The 23,894-nt window shown below is 39.9% G+C and overlaps 1 protein-coding gene across 1 annotated transcript; it reads left to right on the forward strand.

The window, feature by feature from the left end:
• The first annotated feature begins 15,171 nt into the window (after positions 1–15,171).
• Positions 15,172–23,266, forward strand: LOC137259254 (uncharacterized). The gene is made up of 5 exons (XM_067796883.1): positions 15,172–15,208; positions 15,598–16,218; positions 17,617–18,284; positions 18,941–19,021; positions 20,683–23,266. Exons 3-5 carry the CDS (start codon positions 17,621–17,623, stop codon positions 21,231–21,233), a joined length of 1,296 nt encoding a protein of 431 aa, XP_067652984.1. The 5' UTR covers positions 15,172–15,208; positions 15,598–16,218; positions 17,617–17,620; the 3' UTR covers positions 21,234–23,266.
• The last annotated feature ends 628 nt before the right edge of the window (positions 23,267–23,894 follow it).

Here is a 23,894-nt window from a genome sequence, read left to right on the forward strand (position 1 = left end):
TCGGTTGGAGTTACAGATTTTAGTACAGTAGGAAAATGGTCACTTCCACACAGGTCATCGTGGACTGACCATTCAAATTCATTTAGTAGTTCTGAATTTGTGAGTGACAAATCAAGAGCAGAATAAGTCCCTGTACTGGGGTGTAAATATGTGTTTGAACCATCATTATAAATACATAAATCATTGTCAGAACAAAAGTCCTCCAACAATTTAGTGTTTGTAGTTACACTACCCCAGAGTGGGTTGTGTCCATTTAAATCTCTCATTATAATACAGAGCTTCGGGAGCTGATCATATAGAGCTTGAAGATCGATTTTGGCAAACACCGAAGACGGTGAAATATAAAGAGAGCATAGTGTAAACGCTACATGTAAAGTAATTCTCACTGCAACAGCCTGCATATTAGTAATAAGTGGAAAAGGGCTTTGAATAACGTTTTGTCGGAGCAGAATGGATGATCCGCCAGTGGCCCTATCACCTGGAGGTGAAAAACAATGGTATGCATTAAAATGACGAAGGTCAAATGTATCTGTTTGTTTTAAATATGTCTCTTGGAGACATAACGCTGAAGGTGTGAAATCTTGGACTAATAGCTGTAATTCATGTAGATTAGTCCTCAATCCTCTGCAGTTCCACTGTACAATATTACTGGAATAAACTATCTTTTGGGGGGATTTATTGGGGATCTACCCCGCACTCTTTTGGAGGGCGAGAAGCTATGTGCCCTAGAATGGACGTTTTCCGAAACGTCCATATCTTCAAGAGACCCATACTTATTAAACAACTGAATCTTATTTTGTGACCCCTTAGGAGCTCTGCCACTTTGTTGTTTTGAAGCATCAGGCTTAGGCTTAGGTTTTCCTTTAGCAGTTTGTTGTCTATCAGCTGTAGATTGAGACTCAGTGCGTGACTGTGAAGATAATTTATGATCAGAAGAAGACTTTGATGTAGTAGGAAGTGATTCCTCAGTCTGTGATGACATAGCTGGATATAAAGGTTGTGGAGAGTCGCAGTTGACACAAGTCAAGGTAGTTTGGCAGCCTGTGGTTGATGTTGTTTTAGAACTAGACCCCGATGTTATTTTTGCTACTGTAGCATAACTTTCTGCAAGTTCAGATCTCTTTACCAGTTTTTTGGCCTCAGAAAAGGGGATATTTTGTGTAAATTTTATTTTATTGATCTCCATTTGTTCTTTCCAAATTGGGCACTGTTTAGAAAATGAAGAATGGCCGCCTGAGCAATTGGTGCATTTTTTATAATCACTGTCACAATCTTCCGTTGTGTGTGTCTTCTCACCACAGTGAGCACACACAACAGACAATGTGCAAGTATTTACACCGTGTCCATATTTCTGGCATTTAAAACACCTGAGCGGATTGGGGATGTAGGTATCAACTTGTATGTTACAATAACCTGCCTTCACTGATTTTGGAGCATTTGGGCATGAGAAAGTAAAGAGATATGTATTTGTTTGGAGCGTTTCATTGTTTCTTCGAGTTGAAAAGCGCTTGACATACAGCACACTTTGATCTTTCATTTCTAATCCTATGTCAATTTCGGACATATCAGCAAACAATAGATCTCGATCTCTGATGATACCTTTACTAGTGTTTAAGGTCTTGTGAGCAGAGACCGTGACCGGAATGCCCACGAAAGATTTCATGTTCATCAGGTTCATTGCTTGTTGCTTTTTCCCGCATTCGACTAGCAGGGCACCCGAACGCAAGTGTCTAATGTTTTTTACCTCTTCTGCAATACCTTGAATACCCTTGGACACAGCAAAGGGGTTCAACTTTAACGGTGTCTTGTCAAGAGTCTCAATAACAACGAAACGCGGCCAATATTCAATCGATGCAGACGGTCTATGGTCAGTATCAACAGGGTCAATATCAAGTGGACGTTTTGTTTTTTTGGTTGGGGTTTCATACGCCATAGTTAGTGTAATATGGTTTGTCATCCGAGCTCCCCACCCACCACGGAGTATCACAAGGACAATGCTAAAGCAAGCGGGCCTCCAACTTGCAGCACCAAGAATACCCGGATGATATACTCCAGTAGAAGAATTACGAAGAATTAATCCACCAGACTGGCCCATCAGCCACCGCCTTCTGGGCATAAGACTCTAGGCAAAATTCGGAAATTCAAATACATTCCAAACCAGGAAAGTCGATGAATAATTCAGCCAAGACCGAAATTAAAAGTCCAAATAAAATTTGTGCAATGACATATATATTTAATCCATACACAGGGCTTGGCATGACCAGCCGATTGGTTGAAACGGGCCCATTCAACCACCCGTCTAGGTGAAGTAAGGGCCAAAGTGGTGTGTTGGGCAAATGGAAAGCAGTTAAAAGCCAAAATGCCCTCAACCACCAGGTTCCCGTCCTCCACCGACACAGGACGCAACCCACGGCAAACAGGTTGCCCAATTTAGTCGCCTCTTACGACAAGCAATGGGGTGCTGTTGACACATTCTGTCCCAGGTCCACTCGGGAGAAGAGCACTTAGCATTACCCAGCACCCACCACGAGGAGGTGGCTCTTCATGGGTGCCAGGGAAACAGTTATGCAGAATGGAACACAGTGAGCGGTCAGGCAGTGGTTATGTAGGTCGAGCGTTGACGCAGAGGCACAGTTATGTACTCCAGTTATTCTGTGCGTGTCTTTGTCGACAACTCGAGTTCGAGCACTTACAACCATCGCCAATCGTCCCGGAAGTCAAAAGTTAATCACAACACAAAGTCAAAGGGAGGTAATTCTAAGCAACTCCTTAAAGGCCTGCAGCAAAAATACTAAAAGTACTGACCATTTATGATACGAAGTGTGATCCATAATAATTATCACTAAACCTTGTGACCTATTAAATAATTATTACTTAATTAGTTTCACTTCTCAACAACAGGACTCCCATGTGGACTGGTGATTCTTTCAAGTCGTCTACTACTTGGGATACTAAACCTGTTTCTTAAAAGACCAAATATGATATGACGATCTTGGACCTACATCATGACAAGTATTTTCAGATCACGCGTTTTGCCAGTTTGTCGTAGACGTTGTCATAGCCAGACAATTGTTTTCTTGTGACAGTGGAACATTTCTATGAAATTATGTCCAGCTCGTGGACAAGTCATAAAGTGACTAGGCCCAAGAGCTACTCAAAGAAACGCATTTCAGATATAACAGTAACTCAGTGCCCTTAAGGGTCCTTCACATCATAACCAGACTACAACGTTACAAATAGACCCCACGTCGCTAAGAATAACAAAATAAAGTTCATAAACCCGAAACTTACCAGTTGAAATGTCTTTTCGAGATAACCTGATACACTACACCCCGTGAAGAACATAAACCGAAACTGTGATATCCAGGAACACACAACACATGATCTCTTTGATACTATTAAGTGGGACAATTTGATCACTGCAATAACGTTAGCCATTTCGAGGTCAAGAAAGCTATTTAGTAACAAAAACAATGTCAGTGTCTGTCAACAAAGGACGTTCATGCTGTTGATCACTGGATTGCCTGGTCGATTATTGTCACTAGATTATTTTATTGGTGGTAATATTCGCTCACTTTCGTATTTTGGAAAATGTTTTCACGTGATCTATTTCAGAATTATGATCTCTTGGCTTGGGACTATACAGAAGACCAGTCTAAGTGAGTGAGATTATATTTAACGTCACATCGGCATTATTGCACCGATATCGTGATGAGAAGCATTTATATTAGACATAATCTATCAAGGAAGGACAGTATAGCAACTAGATTTTTTACAGATAGATATATAAATCTAAAACAGTCTAACTACTGAGGACGATACAATATAAAAACGGGCTATAGGCCGCCAACAACGAACGGTTATCACCACACTATGCGCCATGGGGACTTTCAGTACCTTTGCCACCTGCATGGACCATATTTGGATTTATACCATTCTCTCAGTCGCAGGCGATTGTAGGAAAGTTTAGCCAACTTTTAAAAAGAACAAATATTCTACGTTCCAAATGGGATATGCAAAAATTGAACTCTCGGGAGAACAATAAATTTACGATCCTTTAACCCCCTTTGAGGATTCAGCCACTAACGATACCAGTCGCTAATTTATACTACCAAACATCATTAAACTACAAATATCTACAGCAAATATTAAATCAATATAGAATATCAAAATTCAATCATGAAATCAATTTTCTTAAAACAATAAGAATCAGGATTCATCAAATAACTCAATTTCTTTAAAAAAACAAAACAAAACAAAAAATAACCCAAAAGATCAATAATTTAAATTAAAGATTAACATATGGAAAAAAATCCTTACACTGAAATATGCATCCCGTATGATGGAAAATTCAAAGCAAGTGAACAAACGATACAAACGAGAATTCATATTACAGATTTACGTTAAAAACTAGCATCTAACCATAAAACATTATTTCTGTACTCGAAACATTAAAACGGGCTGCAAAGAGGGGTGTTAATGGACAGCATAATGCAAGTATGTGTGAAGTAAAATACTCCTTTGTTTGTTGCGTAAATGTTTCATTATGGTGATCTCAGCTCTGTCAACGCATTGTGACTCCATTGTAAGCACAACACTGTCGGTAATTAGAGGACTGAGTTAAGAGAGGCCAATGTGGGGAACACTTAAGTGTTCCGGCGTGAAAACTTAAGATCCACTGTGTAAAACGCCACATAAATCATCCAGGAGACCTCAGTTATTCACCATGTCTTCGTAGGTTTTCCAGTGCAGCTTGTTTGTGTCAGGCTGGTCAATAATGTAAAGGATATGGTGCGATCACATGCAGGTTCATTAGTAGTCAGTGAGTAAGTTAAGAGTTGAAGTCAAATCGGCAGCATTTCATCAATATCGTGACTAAAACATGGTGCAGATTTTACATGATTAAAAATAAATTGTAAACACCAATCAACGAGGGACAGTAAAACAACAATGGTGGCTAAGGTTTGGTGCTATAATTCAAGTTCAGAAAACTCAGAGCAGATGGTTTTTATGTTTTGATGAGTGTGAAGTACGGACTTCTGATTACCAGACATAGTGAGGGAGTGAGTTTAGCTCTATCCCAGCTATTGACGACTAATCACTCAGGAAGGTGAAGGTCCCGGGGTAGAATAAGCCTTCAGCAACCCATCCTTGCCATAAAAGACGACTCTGCTTGTCGTAAGAGGCGACTAACGGGATCGGGCGTAGATCGATGCTCGTGTTGTTGATCACTGGATTGCCTGGTCCAGACTCAATGATCTACAGACAGCCGCCATATAGCTGGGATATTGCTAGGTGTGGCGCAAAAATAAACTCACTCCCTCCCTTTCTCACATTTACTAGCTAGCTTTAAACACCATCTGTGATACTCTAGATATTTCACCCGTCGTCTTTCAGAGACTGTCCTACGTGGGAGTTTCAGTCCAAAACTGAAACATGACAGCAATATCACCTTTTCAGAAGAGAAGAAATATGTTATGGCTCATGAACAACCAGGGCCATCTTATGTGGCCAATGCTTCTGCCCAAGTCCAAAATGTCATCGTTCCCAGACCTGTTGCATGTCATTCGGTAGCTTGCCAGACCGAATACACATGGCCTGAGTCCTAGACTCCAATTGAGACTAAACGTCTTCAACAGTCATCACTAACTGAAGATCAATCTACAGTGGTACCAACGTCGCCATTGGCTCCTAACTCGGTATGACAACCATCTCCTGATGTGAAGACGACTAACACAAAACTGGATAAATCAGATCGCGTACCGAAGGGTATGCGTGGTCCTATATGGACAGGTTTCAATCTTTGGAGATGAATCGCTCTCCTCTTCCCCATCTGCGCAACAAAAATAGATCACCTAGAAAAGGGAAAAATAGATTTCCTGTGCAATCGTCTGTAACTTCAGGCTTTCCAGTTCGTTAATTCAGTGGAACTGCAGAGGCCTCAGGACCAATTTTAATGATTTACACTTACTAATACAAGATTATAAGCCGTCAGCACTATGTCTCCAGGAGACATATTTAAAAGAAACTGACAACTTAGCCTTACGTCAGTACAATACTTACCATTCATTCTCTCCACCAGGGACTAAGGCTACTGGTGGATCTTCTGTTCTAGTAAAGCAGGGTGTGATCCACAGCTCTGTTTTAATTCATACCAGTCTTCGGGCTGTCGGAGTTCGGATAACTATGCACATTGTTTTTATTTTGTGCTCACTTTACAATCTTGCAACGTTGATGCTTCAACTAGTTGATCTTTAAGCACTTTATGATCAGTTTCTCAAACCATGCATCACAATGGGCGATTTAAATCACCACAACCCCCTTTGGGGCAGTGTCCACAGAAACAATAAAGGTAAGTTACTTGAAGACTATATTTCAATACTGACAAAACCATCATTATAAAATGATGGTTCACACACATGGTTACATCCTGGTACTGGTACATATTGTAATCTCGATTTGTCACTCTCTGACTCAAACCTCCTGAATGAATTTGGCTGGTGCATCCATGACGACCTCTGTGGAAGTGATCACTTTCCAGCAATTCTAACACGTGTAACCCTTCTAATGTTCCCCCATCATCCTGATGTTATTTTAAGAAGACTAACTGGTTTTTAGTTGAAACCCTCTGTACTTACAAACTTAAACCTGAACTTTTCGTAGATGTTGCTGACGCTGTAAAGTGTTTTGTTAATAAATTGAATAACATAGCTAATCAATATATCCCTATGTCCTCTGTACTTCCACTCATTAGAATAACCGTGCTTCAACGATAATTACATACAGATTCGAAAGGCTCGGAAAAAAGCTGAACATTATTTCCGTCCTCAATGTGAATAAATTTAAAATTCTAAATGCTAAAGCACAGTGTACCTTCAAGCAAAGTAAACGCCATTCTTGGCGAATGTGTGTATGAAAGATCAATGCACGTACGCCGATGTCAAAGGTATGGAACATGATTTGGAAAATCGAGAGTAAGAGCGCTAAATCCAGCATTCACCACCTCCAAGATGGGGACAACCTACTGACTAATAAGTCAGATATTTTCGTCATTATGGCGAGATGCTATACTAGTCCCAATACCTAAAACCGGACGTGATCAAACCGATCATACCCTGTCTGATCATTATAATTAGGATCAGGGCGTCCCTCAAGACAACCTTATCTGTGACATTATTTAGTATTAAAATAAACAGCCTTTCAAGGGTTTTAAATGATTCAGTTGATGGTTCAGTTTCCGTGGACGATTTTAACTTATCCTGTCGTGGTAAAAATAGGCACACTACACTTATGTCGCAACAAAATCCATCAATGGTGTCTTGAAAACGGTTTTAAACTTTCTAATTCCAAAACAAATGGTACACATTTCTGTAGAAAATGTAAACCACACAAAAACCCAGAACTATTGTTAAATGACACTCCCATGAAGGTTGTAAAAGAGGCCAAGTTCTTGTGAGCTATTTTTGACTTTCATCTGACTTTCTTACCACATCTTAAATACCCCGAAGAATAAATGCCCGAAGGCGTCTGATTTGTTGAATGTCTTGTCTACTTTGAGCAACAAAGTTAAAATTATTTACAAGTTCCAAAAAGTCTGGAAAATTAAGTCTATAGCATCCCTACGCTTCCGGTCGAGTTGCTGGGTTACCGCAAGTAAACATCCGATTTGAACATGGAGGGGCACGATAGGGGGAAGCATAGGCGGGTTTTGTAATTTTCCATCTACATGAAGTTTATCAACGACCAAGGACGCGCGTTTACCTTGAGCCTTTGCGGTACGGAATAACAGCATTAAAACCTCTCGACGATATGTGCTAATTTCCTCTTGGAATTGGGCGAGGTCTTGATGGACTACCCCGGTTAGGGGCACGTTTGGCACCTATTCTGTGCACCCGCTTGCATTTGATATCCTTGCTATCCAGACCGAGTTCATCCTGTATGAACGTACGAATGAGAGATTAACAATTGTCCCACGAATCACTTGGAGGAGCTCCCGGTTCACCCTGTGGAGCCTCGGGGATATTTGTAAATATCAGATTGTCTCTCATCGAGCGTGACCGTTGGTCAATGAACGCTTCTTTTAGTTTAATCTGCTCCGATTTAATGTCATCAAACTTTTCAAGGTCCTGTCTAACCTCCTTGATTGTCGATTCCAAGTCAATCCTCAAGCATTGCCACGTTTCAAAGGTATCACAGATAAATTTAGTGCTTTTTTTCTAGTTCCTGCACCTGCTCTTTGAGAGTATCAAAACACTGGGATCTCAGCTCAAGTCCTGCAACTCTTGTTTTAATATCAAATAAATCAGCTTCGATGTTATAAAGTTTGGGCAGTTTTTTGACAATACTTTCCAGTTTAGCCAGGACAGCTGAGTTAGGATCCGCCTGGGTTGTCGAGGGATGCGGGTGTTGGGGTATATACGGTAGCTGGTAGTGGCCCGTGGGGGTGGAGAAACCATAGCTTGGGTGGTGTACAGTCGACGGGGGTGTTGGTGAGTTCTATATTGTTTCCATAGCTTCACGTACAAGCCCAGATGTATTCGTGGTACTTACTAGAATCTTTTCGTCGTTCAGGTTCGGGAGAAGTGAAGACGATTGAACAGAGTCCGTTGAAGATTTCCTTTTCTGTTTTCTTTCTCTTTGCAGCATTAGATTCAACATTAGTAGTAGGCATGTCCTGTGGGATGTATTCCAACTTGAATATATGCCTGTAGAAACTTTTAACTACCGCTCATTGAAACATTTTCCGGGAGGGGGAAAACAACACGACATGCGTCCGCCATCTTGACACGTCATTTCAGTTCCAATTCTAAAACTAATTAGATTTTGTCCACCACCAAGGTCTGAGACTTTGTCTGGGGCCTTTCAGAACTTCTCTTGTTGACAAGTCTTAGTGTTGAGGCCGATGAGCCATCTCTTTCCCAACGACATATAAAATTAGCTTTACAATATCTTACAAAACTCAACGCTAACGTACACAAATTTTCGGTTTGGCGATTCCTCAGTACCAGACTCAGTAGATTTATCAAAATTTATAAAATACAGACAACTCACCAAAGATTACTTATGACAAAGTATGGGAACAGTAAAAACCTGATATAGTATGTGTCAATTATTATACAAGACACAACAATGCTGGAAAATTAGGCGGACTTACTGATTTATATTTTATTTATCACTGTCTGAATCAGTCTCGGTGTCTGAATCACTTGCAAGTCCTTAGTCAATCACTAGTCTGTCAATTTCCCTTTCTACTGTGATTTCGCGTTGCCAGTAACCATCTTCAATTGTTTTAACATGTTTACAACATTCCGACCATTCTTTAGCACCAATTGTAGACATCCTTTCATTTATGGCAACTCTTAAGGAACTTTTTGTGAACTGCAAGTTTTGTGAAGCGACATAATTTTTCACATTTGCCCAAATTAACTCAATCGGGTTTAGTTCTGCGTGGTATGGAGGGAGACGTAGTACATCATGACCATGTTGCTTCAACATCGTTTCTACTCTGTAGACAGGGCCCGATTTGTTGGATTTTGCAAGAAACAATAGTTCGGTTTTAAGCATTTTCTCATCAAATAAGATATTGTGCCTTTGAAGCCACGCTTTTATGTCACCTTTTCTGTTGGCGGTTGTCTCACATTTGTCCACTTGCTTGTTATGATATGGTGCATTATCCATAACGATGACAGAGTGCAGTGGAAGGTTTGGGATCAACTTCCTGGAGCCATTTGGAAAAATTATCAAAGTTCATCTCGTCATGATAGTCAGCTGATTTGAGTTTGGAATCAAAAACAAGCAAATCATTTGGAACAAAACCGTTTTCACCCCCTGCATGAACCACGATAAGCCGAGGTCCGGTGCTGGACGGAGGTTGAACCCCATTTCTTACGACTTCACCCTCAAGTTGCCAACACTTTGGGACAATGTGGTGTACATACAAACCATGTTTCATCGATAAAGATGAGTGATTGATTTTCTTCTCTGTATTTCTTTATTGCACGAAAGTACAAACGCTTGGAAACTATGTCTTTACGTTCCATTAAAAGTTTACGATTTGACTGCTTTTTTCGCCACCTAAACCTCATGTCTTTGAGATGTTTTGGAAAACTTTCCTTAGAACCCTTGTAGTTCAGCTGGCACTTTGCCATATCATACATCGTATCAAGAGTGGGTAGTTATTTTCTTACGCCATATAAACTTTGTACAAATTGACGGACTACACACCGGTCGAAATCATCAAGTTTGTAACTGCAAGTTTTGGGTTTGCGCAACTTGGTGGGACTGATAAATGTAGGCCCACTCGCACTCCTACCACCCTCTGCCTTACTGCGCTTTAACGTTGCTGTTGAGAGTCCAGTAGCAAGACTACTTTGTAAAAGAGAATCTGCTTTGGTTGCACAATTTTTGTCCATATACATGATAACATTGTATGCTATCTCCTTTGCCTGGGAATGAACTATTTCCCTATGTTTTCCTAACTTGGACATTTTCTACTACAACTGAAATCTGTTTAATAGTATTGAGACAGGTGTAAAACAGTAGCGAGACAGGTGTTAATCAGTAGTGGTGTTGATTTCATGTCACGGTTAGCGTGTATTGCACGTGCATAATCGTCAAGCTACCTGCAGCAGCCAAGTGTACTCGCCCAATTCGTTGTACCGTCTCTCTTGTCACAAATGCGTTTAGTGCGCAGGATCATCTAATATGTGTCTAGCAGTAGATAATATAGCCCCTTTCCGCCTGCTTTCTTCTCCTCCTTGGCAATATGTGAGGCCACAATTTCACCTGACACTGACAGCATTAAAATTATCAGAAAATAATGAATTACAATGTAAACAATAATTTAATCAGCTAAAAAGTAAATATAATACATACAAATCCTTATTGGATCCAAGGATGGTGGTGCCTTAGCTTGTGCCACTGTCATTGGATCCAGAACAATATCTTCCCTATTACCGGATTATAGCTCTATTTTACTGCAGAAACGCGATACTAACAGCTCTTAAGTATATTGATAGACACCCCAAATATAAACAATACACGATCTTTTCAGACTCTCTTTCGTGCCTTCAAGCTATTAAGAATCTTTCTTGCAAGCATCCACTTTTATTAGACATCATTGAATTGTATAATGATCTTGCTACTGGCCAATGCGACATCGTCCTCTGTTGGTTACCCAGCCACGATGGAATCTCTGGTAACACAATGGCTGATTTTGCTGCTAAGGCAGCGCTCAACAAATCTGTGACACTACTTCTAATTCCATACTCTTATAGCCGTCATCTGATACAAAAGAGGTGGAATCAATAAATTACACCAAAACAAGCCAACCATCGGTTATACTTATTTGGGTTGTCAGTCCGGACTTGAAGAGGTCATTATGCGACGTCGCATTGATCATACAACATACACTCATGAGTATTTGTTTAAAGGCGAAGATCCTCCGTTTTGTTTCCCTGGTGATGATAAGCTCATGCTCAAGCAAGTCTTGCTTGACTGCAATGATTTTGCTATCACGAGGGATAAATATTTCAGTGTCAAAACAATTAAGGATTTATTTAATACAGTAAATTATCATGTAATAATTGGTTTTTAAAAGAAATAGAATTGTTGGATAAATTTTGAACAGTATGTTTTGAATATAGAAAAATGTTATTTATTAATGGTAGTGTAAACTAGCAACTGCAATTGTTAGTGGCTGTGCCTTCAAGGGGGTTAAAATATCGTAAAGTTATTGTTCCCTGAGAAGGTACGTAAGTCCCAGAACTTTCAAAGTAACATTTTCACATACCAAGGTTTTAGACGTAGTATATTTGTTATTTTAAATTTTGGCTAAATTGTCTTACAGTCGCCAGCAGCTGAGGAGGTGGTTTTAATCCAGCTAGGCAAAGTAATGTAAGTCCCCATGGTTTCTAGTATGGTGATCTACCTTCAGTTGTTGGTGGCCTATAGCCCGTGTTTTATATTGTGTTGTCTTCTCTGATTACAGTGTTTCAATTTTGCATGCTACTTTTATGTTCATGTCTGTGATAGTCTAGCATTGTACTGTCCACTGTTGACAGGTTTTGCTCTTTCAGATGTTTTCTTTTTATGAATGAATAGTTACTGTTCTCGGCTGCAACATTGCCGATATGACGGTAAATATTAACTCACTCGCTCACTCCATCTTGACAAAAGGTCAGAGGTCATAACAATCAGAAGTCAGAATTGTGTTTGGTACCGTTTGATGAGGTACGTTGGTTCACAGTTGATCCTTGGGCGTTTGGCATGGAGGAAACGTCCTCAGTGTATCGTGTTAAATGTGTGAGTGAGAATGATTTTACACCGCTGTAAGCATCATGTCAGCAATATCACGACAGGGGTGACACCAGAATTGGCTCCATGCAATTGCTCCATGTCCCCTAGAGGGCAATCGTACCTGGATGTCTGGTGTGACTTTCGAATGCTTCAACAACTAGGCCACCCACCATATCCCCCTGGTAAAATGAAGATATTGTTGGTGGGCATGTGTGTTCCTGTGGGTATTAGTTCATGTGTTTGCTCGACTAAATGAACGAATTACAGAGAATTGCAGAACTAGGGTACTATTCAGAACTTTGTCCATTTTGGTATTGTGACCATCACGACGGATGTGTTCTATTATTAGTCGGCAGGCAAAAGTTGTATAGTAAAGGGTTAGTTCGGTTAGATATAATATTATTGTAATAAGGGGGTGTAATTCATGAACATCTGTTCCAGAACGATGCCAAGAATTGATAACACGTTTCATTGGGATTTACCTGCGTTATTTTCAAATTCATGCAACGTGTTCATCGTGCAGTAAATACGAAATAGTTTTGCGTATAATGAAAGCAATAAATATGTGTCAGATGCATATTTTATTGTGAGTGAAAAAAATAATTTTCACACACATTTCATCATCTTTTCATCCCGGTAGAATCATTTGTGGAAGAGAACATGCCATAATCTTATCTTTAATATCCGTTACTTCACCTGGAACATCAAGGTGGAAGACGTGGTCCGTCTTTGGTTCCGAAGCAATTTCGACGATAGCGGAATTTACACTCCAGCTGGCAACAACAAGTACTTCCGCTTTTGTAGAAAGGTGACTGCTAGCAGAAGTCAAGTCTGCCATCTCCGATACCGTAACCAAGCCATCGGTGAACAAGATCACCATGTTGTCAGCATCTTGCCGGTCACCATGCTCTGCAGCGAAAATCTCAATTACTGCCATGTCGAGGGCATCTGCAAGTTCTGTAGAAGGTCCGTTTTCATTTACTTGCTGGTTTATCATTGACAGGACGTCTGCTTTGTTCACTGAAGATGGCGAGTTCAAAAGAAGAAGTATTCTGGGGGTTCTTGAAAACTCCACCAAAGAAATGGCCACACTGTCCTGGCTTATGCCAATGGATCCCAGCAATGACTGTTGAAATTATTTCATTTTTGCAAACGTCGCGGGTGCAATTGAACGTGGAACATTGGTTATGATAAGGATGTCCAGCTTACGCCCGATGCACTCTCAAAACAAAGTACTATGTTGTTTGATCGACTAAAGCCTGGTCGGTTGTTACTCATATATGGGTCTACACAGGTAAAACATGTAAAACAAAGCACCATGTCGCTTCATCGCCTAAAGCCTGGTCGTTTGTTCCTCATACATAGGTCTACACTGGTATAACAGGTAAAACACAACACCATGTCGTTTTATCACTTAAAGCCTGGTCGTTTGTTCCTCATACACAGGTCTACACAGGTATAACAGGTAAAACAAAGCACCATGTCGTTTTATCGCCTAAAGCCTGGTCGTTTGTTCCTCATGTATAGGTCTACGTGTTTGCAGAATTTAAGTAGGTATGTGTATGTACATTTTCATGCATGGTACTACCAGCGCGTACCTACGTGGATACGTAGATGATCTACTAATGGTGACAGTGGTAATGGTATATTCATATGTATCGTTTACATTTCTTTTATCACACGCGCAAAATCAAATGATTTCGTTCTAAACGTTTCGGTAACGAATTTATAATACTTCGGATGCAGAAACTGAATGTGGATAAACAAAGATTGTGAACCTCAACGCGTGTGGGTGTAAGTATAAATGAATTAAAGAATTAACTTACGAAAGCAGAATGCCGATGAGTCTGCAGACGTGTGCAGGTGGTATATCTCTCTGCCGTCACCCGTCTTCATTTCGATGGTTGTCGTGGATGCACAGGGATCAGACTCAGACCTGAGGCACAATGCAAACAGACCGATATACTCATTACGGCACTAGTTACAAACATCACCACCCAAAATCACACATTAAACAAATCAGACACCTAGATGGACTATGCACCCACTGCAAATTACCAGAAACGACTGAACATATGTATTCGCACACTTTTATCTTCATCAAATAATCAACATAGGTACACAACTCAATACCACACAAAGGTCACACCATGGCTCCCAGTATGGTGATTTGCCTTCAGTTGATGGCAGTCTACAGCCCGTTCTTATATTGTATCGTCCTCCATACCTAAACTGTTTTCGGTTTAGTTACTAGTTTTAAATATCTATATGTGATAATATACTGGTTTCACTATCCTTTGTTGACAGATTTTACGATTTGTATTCACTATTATTTATAATACTTATGGTTCTCTTCACACTATGGCTTAAATATTGCCGAGGTGACGATAAATTTTACTCGCTCACAAAGGCTACAACACCATCCACACCTTACTCAACCCATTGGACCCATCAACCCACCCAACACATCCCACTCTACGTCTACTTTCCCCACAAACTCAAACTTAAGTAATTAAATCTAGTCCATGCCAAACAAAATATACAATATCTTAAACAGATCTAGTCCCTCTCCACTCTACTGTTTAGACATGTAATCGAATGTCACTTTCCTCGCCGACGTTTTGAGCGACTTGGATTCGCTCTACTTCACCGCCATAATACTTCAGCATACCTCAGTCGTTTCACTCACCTCTCCAACCATGTACACTGCCGCTATCTCAGTTCATATATGCACATGAATGCCTATGGAAAGGAGTGATGTAACATTAGTGCCCTCCTGGGTGAAAGTCTTAAAACATTCCCACTGTTTTTAATCGCAGCATAAATGTGTTTAATTTTAGTCCAGATGTGTCTAAATTGCAAGTGAAGAGATGGTGTAAATCCAGCTTGGGCCAAGGCAGTCCAATGTACTGTAAGTCCCCTTGTCCGTTATTACGTCCCTTATTCATATCACTACAGCTGAACTGTTCCCCTGTACACCCACCCCATGCCAACTACCTAGCCTTATTTACTATCGATTTATTTCAGACTCTCCTTAGTATTAAAAAGTGCTTTATTTATTCGCCTTCCCTACATAAATTCGGCTTTTGTTTTATCTTTTAATGATGTAAACGTTTTTTATTAAACATTCATGTAAGCTTAAACACCCTACATTTATATTTTTGGGGTATGGTGGTTAACTCCTTTCAGTGCCATTATTGTATCATGTACTTAAAACCCTAACAACCTCGTCAGTGACATTGCCCCTGCTAAAGACCGACATTAAACCTCAAATTTATGCTCATGTTAAAATCATTGCAGTATAGAAAACTCCATACAGGTCACCACATCGTCATCCCGAATTCTCCAGGTGGCCAGAGATTACCATATGATGGCCACATGTTCCGAGTGAAAACTAGAAGATGAGAGACAGGGTGGTGGCCGTGTAAGACCTACGGAGAACAAGTATCGCCAGCTAGAAGAGAAGACACTGCTGCATGATGATGACCGTACATCACTTTCTTATGGAGACAGTGTATCTCACCTTGTGGGATTATGAATAGTGATGTATGCATGTGATAATGTGTTTTCTGTACTATGTTGCAGTAATGTGTGATGATAGTGATGATACTGCCTAATGTTGACTGGATTGATGATAATGATGATGATATGTATGTTGAAATATATGAATGAATGAAGTCACAGTGTCAGTGTTGTGGGTAATCTAGTTACCCCGGACAATATTACACAGGGAACAACTTGCCCTGCACCCTTATTCATGTGCATCTTCTCATCCCATGCTGGCTTCTGGAAAAATGAGGGCACACCTGACGCAGTTGGTGCATGGTCATGGTGCATTCATGTGACTTTTTCAGTACGTTGGTTTTTTTGGACCTAAGGATTTACTTATTTGGTGATCATAACTGAGAACGTTTTACGGAGGTACGTAGTTATATATGCATATAAATCTCTTACGAAAAATATTTCCTATCTGCCATTTTGTAAAATGTGATGTATGCGTGATTATGTTTGTTCTGTGTAAGACGGAGCGTCCATCATCAGAGTCAATCCTTCCACACAACGAAACACAGTCAGTGCTATTATTTGATGAGATCCGATCATCTTGGATAGTTAGATAGATACTGAATGTATTTGTTATACATGCCACTGACCTATTACAACACAGATGAAAATACATATTTATTTAATTGCTCATGCATGATCAATGTCTATACCTATTGTATATGAGCATGTCTTGCGTGTCTGTGTTGAGTATTCCATCACAAGGTACAACTATTTCGAACCACGAACTGTGAAGGTTATTTTAAACAATATCAGTTCTCATTTGACTACTGCATTTTAAAAAGAATTAGACTTGTTAAATGGTTTGTACATAGATTACTAATTTACTATTTGTAGCTTAGATTTTGTAAAATGATTGTCCTATGTAATGTAAGTATGTAAGTCCCCCCAAATTGATGTACATTTAAGTCTACCGGGTCATAGTTTTTTTGTTTTGCTATTTTAATGTTGCCTAACATTCCTTACAATCGCCAGCGGCAGAATGGTTTGTTTAAATCCAACTAGGGTAGCAATGGTACTGTAAGTCGCCCCTACACCCCCAAGTGTGGTGATCTACCTTGTTTGGCGAGACCCATAGCCAGTTTTTATTGTGTCCAAATAGTGCTATTGGTTTTCACTTTCCATGCTGGTTTTAATTTAAATTGTGTTTTTCTGGTTGTTTTACTGTGTACTTTGCCGACAGGTTTTTATAATAAACACATATTCCGTTTCAATGTCAATATGTTCCCATTACGATATGGCTGAAATACTGCCGATGTGACGTTAAATGTTAACTCATTCAATTACTCACTGCATGTGCATCCGTTGCGAAGAAATTCTTTAACTGAAAGGCGTGGTATATGTACATAGCAACATTTGTATTGCCTCCTAACTTAACGTCATTACTTTTCCATTGAAAGCATCTTCAAGTTATTTCGCAACAGAATGGTGACCTTGACAATTTCAAAGCCAAGATATATGAGAGATATTGCGGCTGATGAAGAAATACAGTGGTTTGAAACATACATGGAAAAATAATAACATACTAAAGATAAGCATGTACAATACAGTGTTTCTTAATAATATGACAAACGTTGATATGGAGGTAGAGGGGTATTAGTCTTTAGGATTATTAAGGAGCCGATATATTTTTAGTTAAAACTTTCAAACCTGTTTTTTATGTTACTCAACACAGGTGTATGGTATGAAAAATCCCATGCCTTACAAGCAATTAAGACAATTTGAACTGATGTGCACTATATCTGTTTATTATTACAGCAAAATGTGGGGAACATACAAAAGGTATGGCATTGTTATAATATCAACACTCATGGTCTGGACGGTACTGGAATACATGGCTTCAAACTACTATCATCAATTGGACACAAATGACTTCATTTTACCAGCAAAAAAACAATATGTAGACTTGAGAGAGCCAAATGAGAGTTCCCGATGCCCGGATGTAAGTACAGGCATGATGAAAGGAAGATGGAAGCCGCGAACTCTGACTGCACGAGAAAGAGTTACAGTTGACACATTTCTGAAGTCAGTAAGATATCGCGTCCCAAAGTCAATGCAGAGACGCGACGGAAAATGTGGTAATGTGGCCTATATAAACCTCAACTACTTTCGTGCATTGTGTAACCCTGAAGGTGCAACGCCATGTTGCTATGGCTATAGGTGCACAAACAAGAGCGCGGATGAGTGTAAATGTCCGAAGTGTTACGACTTTCGGAACGAGATTCATGCAGAGTATTCAACGTGGGAAGCTGGCGATCCCCGATGTCAGGTGAAGAACTTCACCGTCCAGGAGACATGTGATCTTCTACACGGTCTGACTATAGCTTTTATTGGGGATTCACTCATGCGCAACCTGTACACGGCATTGATGCTAATGTTGAACAACTACGATGGTAAAGGGGTCTTCAGAGCTGTAAAAGCAGGAGGTATGTATGTGCTTACCACAGTGATTAATGTTGCACTAAATGCAAACTTCTGAGGCATTTACAGCATAGTGTGAATAATGTTGACCCTCAGTCTGCCCAAGAGAAACTGGTCAGTTTCATTGTTTGAGACGATTTGTCCATCTTTACCATGGTTACTGGTTTCACCAATGGCTTCACCAACGGTTTCACCAATGTGGTAAGGGCCGACCGTTTCAGGCCGACCATTTCAGGAAATTGGAGTTTTGTGCCACCATAATGTCCATTTTGTCACATGCGTCGAAATATGTATTCACCACAGAAAAAGCAATCTTTTTCTTACAACAGCCTCAAACATTATTATTCTCCTTCAAGACTTGTTTATGGATACAATATTTTGTATTGATACAGTCTCGGTGCCACCCAAACCACGATCGAATCCCTAGACATGAAATAAGAGGTCTTTAACATCACAACCTGCATCACTTATGAAGTACCCTGTCATAGAACCGCTTAAAACAGGTATACGCTGGGTTAGTGTTAAGCCACTATCTGAACGTGTCAAGTAACCGTCCCTAAGAAAACAATGTTTTCTTTAAGGATTGTCCGTAAGGTACGTAAATCCCGAAATATTCAAAATCAATGTAAACTTTCTAAACGTCGTATTCTTGTTATTTTAGTTTTGGCTACCGTTTCTTACAACCGCCAGCAGTTGAAAGGATGGTGTAAAAACCCAGCTAGGCTCTGTGCAGGTATCAAAGGTACTGTAATACTGTAAGTCCCCATGGTCCCTGGTATGGTGAGCTATCGACTGTTGTTGGTGTTTTTTTTTCTTTCTTTTTTTTTTTGGTTTTTTTTTTTTTGGGGGGGGGGGGGGGGGGGGGGGGTTGAAATAGTGCTATTGTTTTTAACTTCCCATGGTAGTTTAATTCTAATTGTGATATCATAGTTGGTTTACTGTCCGTCGTCTACTCGTTTTAATAGAATACATACATTCACTGTTGGCACCCATGGCGAGCCACTTCCTCGTGGTTGGTTCTGGGTAATGGTAAGGACTCGCCAACCCCACGTGTGCCGTAGATGGCGGCCCTGCGTCGGTGGAGTACGAGAGTCTGGAGATTGGGGGGGTGGGGGCGATTGTATGTACACAAAAGATTAAATCTAGAGGATCTTATTCTAAATAATGATTTATGTATAGTTAGTGATGGTACAGAGACGTATTGATATCCTGCTACAGGAACATATTCCATTCTTGATTGAATTCGAACGGTCAGTCCACAATGAAAATTGTGGAAGTGACCACTTTCCTACTAAACTGAAACCTGTAACCCCATCTGATGTTCCTCCATCATTCAGAAGGAATTTTAGAAAGACTAACTGGCACATATGTGAAAAGCTGGGTCTTGACAAACTTAAACATGAACTTCTTATTGATGTTGCTAATGCTATCAAACGTTGTTTTTTGTGTGACAAACCAAATACCATGACGTGTGTATGCCAAAGTCCTCTGTAATTCCACTTACTGGAAAACGGTGGTTCAATGATGACTGCAAACAGGCTAGAACGGCTCGTAAGACAGCTGAGCATTATCCTCGTCGCCATCCCATGGTGCATAATTTAAATAAACTTCAAATTTTGAATGGTAAAGCGCGACGTACGTTTGACTGTGTTCAATATTCCATCACAAGGGATAAGTATTTCAACTCATGAACTTTGAAGGAACTCTTAGTCCTGATTTAATTATTGCATGCTTAAGAGAACTAGATTTGCTAACGGATTTGTAAATAGATAAATATTTTACTATCAGAAATTTGAATTAGTAACTCAGATTGCTAGTGGCTACATCCTCGAGGGGGTTGAAACACTGTAAACTTATTGTCCTCCTGAGTGGGTACGTAAGTCCCGAAATATTCACAGTAAATTTAAACTTTCCACATTTTGTAATATGTGTCATTTTGATTTTTGGCTACATGTGTCTAAATTGCTAATAGCTGAAGGGATGACGTAAATGCAGCTGGGGGCCCCATGCAGGAAGTTAATGTACTTTAAATCCCCATAGTCCCTAGTATGGTGGCCTACCTTTAGTTGTTCCAATTGGTGATCTATAGCCCGTGTTTTACATTGTATTGACTTTTTTACATGCTAGTTGTATGTTCATATATGTGTTAAACTGGTATTTTTACTGTCCTTCGATGGCAGGTTGTTGCATTCTCAGTTAACTAATTTTGATATTGATATAGGCTAAGTTGTTCTCGTCACGGTATGGTTGCAATATTGCCGATGTGACGCTAAATATTAACACACTTACCCATTTCAATGTCAGATATTCTCGTCACTATATAATGTTGGTTATTGAATAGTCTGGACAGAACTCTACAGCTAAGTGAGTTAAATTGAAAATATAATACCGATTCTCTTTCAGATATCCCTTGTGAGGGAATGTACGCATTCTCGGACAGAGCATGTACCCCCAACCTTTTCAGAAGAAAGACCCTCTGTAATGGTACGCTGAACGTTGAAGTATCTACAATACCTTCTGCCGTAGTGGCGAAGAGGTTCCATGAGAAGTTTCGTTCATTTCTTCATAAAAAGAACACAGTCATTCTAGTTGGCATTGGAATCCACGATCATTTTAACTTTGAGAAAGTGTCTAATGACTATATATATCCCGTTGTAGATATGATCAGAAAGAGGAAAGCTTCGTGGCCAAAGCTGATCTGGTTTGCCACTCACAAATTTGGTATCATGAAATCTCCATTGATCCCCAGACAAGAAAACAGCCGAGTTGTAGCATTTAACAAACGCATGTCTGAGGCGTTAGGGAAATATCACATACCGATATTTGACACATATAATCTAACTTCCGGTGTGATGAGCATGGATGGAACTCATTTTGGAATTGGTGTCAGTTCCATGAAAGTCCAAATGTTTCTGAACTATTTTTTAGAATTAAAATCCAAACCACATTGGTGAGCCAAACCTGGAACCGTTGGAACTTATATGCATCTCACATTACCACACACCGCCATCACCATAACACACCACCACACCTCACACGACCACCAAATCACCACCACCTCACACTACAAACTACCATCACACCTACATCACACACCGCCACCACACACCACCATCACTTCCCACCACAACCACCACCACATACCACCATCACCATCACACACCTACACCTCAGACCACCACTTCTCAGCACCTTATGCCACCACCCACCACCACATCACACCATCTCCACATCACACCACCACCACCACACACCATCATATGGTAAAGAGATTATAAAGTTTATTTATCTGACGCTAGATGGTGAGAGCAGTATGCACAGATTACACTACACATAGACAAAGAAAAGGAAATATGTTGATTAATTTTACTGTCAATATTCACAAATATACATATGCAGTATTTTATATCACACACTTAGTTACAAATGCACATCGACATGACTACTCCTACTCCTACACACTCCTACCGGTAGACATGACTACTCCTACACTTTTCTCGCATGAAGTCCATTCACTCTTGATTGCACAGCGATTGGCAACGACGGTGTTGTCGACTTGATGTCTACACAAACCCATGATATCAGTGTGGAGACCAATTTTCATGTTCGACCAAGGGATCACCATCTGCCTTCCAGCTGACTTGTTTTAGTGGCATTCTAGACTTCTATATGGCATTCTAGCTGGTATATAGATGATACTGCTTTTTTGGATGATCAACTCCTTTATTTCACAATTACGACGTCTTGGTATAGATTCATACACCTTTTTTTGAACATATGGGGGGAATGATAAGGTACACCATTATAGTGAGTGAGTGAGTGAGTTAATACTTAACGTCACATCAGCAATATTGCAGGCATATCATGACGAGAACAGAAGTGACATAAAAAAGAAATATATATGTATATTATGAAGAACCTGTCGACGAAGGACAGTGAAACCACTGAACTATGACAGTTAGAATTACAACTAGCGTGGAAACTCAAAACATAATACCTGCTACGTGCATAGTCCCTAGCTGGATTTACATCATCCCTTCAGCTGCTGGCAACTGCATGCAAGATTAGCCACAAATTTAAATGACACATATTCTACAGCTAAAAGCGTGGAAGATTAAATCTGACTTCAACTGTTTTGGGACTTACGTACCCTCTCAAGAGGACAATAATTTTACGGTACTTCAACCCCCTTCGAGGATACAGCCACTAAGTTGCTAATTCAACTTCCAATCATAAAATATTTATCTATTTACAAGTCATGTAACAGATCTAATCCTTTTTAAAACGCAATGATTAAATGATAACTAACATTACTAGAAAGATTATTCATAGCTCGTGATTTAAAATAGTTATTCCGTGTGATGGAATATTCAACACAGTCAGGCAAAGATGCTTGACCGCGATTCTTTCATCACAAGTGATACAAAACGGAGGCTCTTCACCTTTTAGCAAGTATTCCCGTGTATATCTTGTGTGGCCAATACAACATCGCCACATGATGACCTCTTCAAACCTGGACTGACAATCCAAGTAGGTGTAACAAATGTAGGGTTTTATTTCATGTAATTTGTCGATACCAACTTGAGTGTCCCACTTCTTCTACATGAGATCACAGATGTGAGATCTAATGGTAGCTTTATAATCAGTCTAGGGAATAAGAAGTGGTGTCACAGATTTGTTTAGCAACAAGGTCAGCCGGTGTGTTCCCAGAAATGCCAACGTGGCTGGGTAACGATGAAAGAACGATGTCGATTTGGCCAGCAGCAAGATCATTATACAATTCAATAATTTCTTCTAAAAGTGGATGTTTACATGATAGGTTTTTAATAGCCTGAAGGGAAGAAAGAGAGTCAGAAAAGATCATATACTGTTTCTGTTTAGGATGTCTTGGAATATATTTAAGGGCTGTTAGCATTGCGTTTGTTTCTGCTGTAAAGAAATAGAGCTATTTCAGGTATTCTAGAAGAGATTGTTCTGGATCCAATGATATTGGCACAAGCCACTGCACCACCATCTGTAAATAAAGATTTGTATGTATTATATCTATGTTTTACTTGAATAAATTCTTATTTATATTGTAATTCATTAATATGTGATTTTTAAAACTTTGTCAGTGTTAAGTCAACATGTGGAGGAGAAGAAAAAGGCCTGGAAAGAGAAATCTTCCCCAGCTGAATGCCAGTAGCAGAAATGAATTGTTGGATTCTTCTCCCAAGAGGTGGAACAAGTGAAGTTTTTTATAATACAAATTCCCATAAAGAGGATTGAAAACGCAGTTATGAGCAGGATTGGGTGATACAGGTTGTGAGGGGGTTGTAATAGCCTTGATCTTCATCAATGCCATCCTTAAGGAAAACGCTAGGAAACACACTACAAAACAAAACCAGCCTAAGACTGAGGTCTAATACATTGGCGAAACAGTCCCAGGTTAATAATCCCATCACTTTATAACTATCACGAATCCTGAACACTCGCACTGTGACTGAGAGAGTGAGTATAATCTAACACCGCTTTTGGCAGTATTCCAGCAATATCACATTGTGGGACACCCCTGTACTCATGTGGGGAATTGAACCCGGATCTTCGGCATGACGAGCAAATGATTTAACCACTAG

This window comes from Haliotis asinina, chromosome 13 (genome assembly GCF_037392515.1).
Source record: "Haliotis asinina isolate JCU_RB_2024 chromosome 13, JCU_Hal_asi_v2, whole genome shotgun sequence".
NCBI classification, from domain to species: Eukaryota; Metazoa; Mollusca; class Gastropoda; order Lepetellida; family Haliotidae; genus Haliotis; species Haliotis asinina.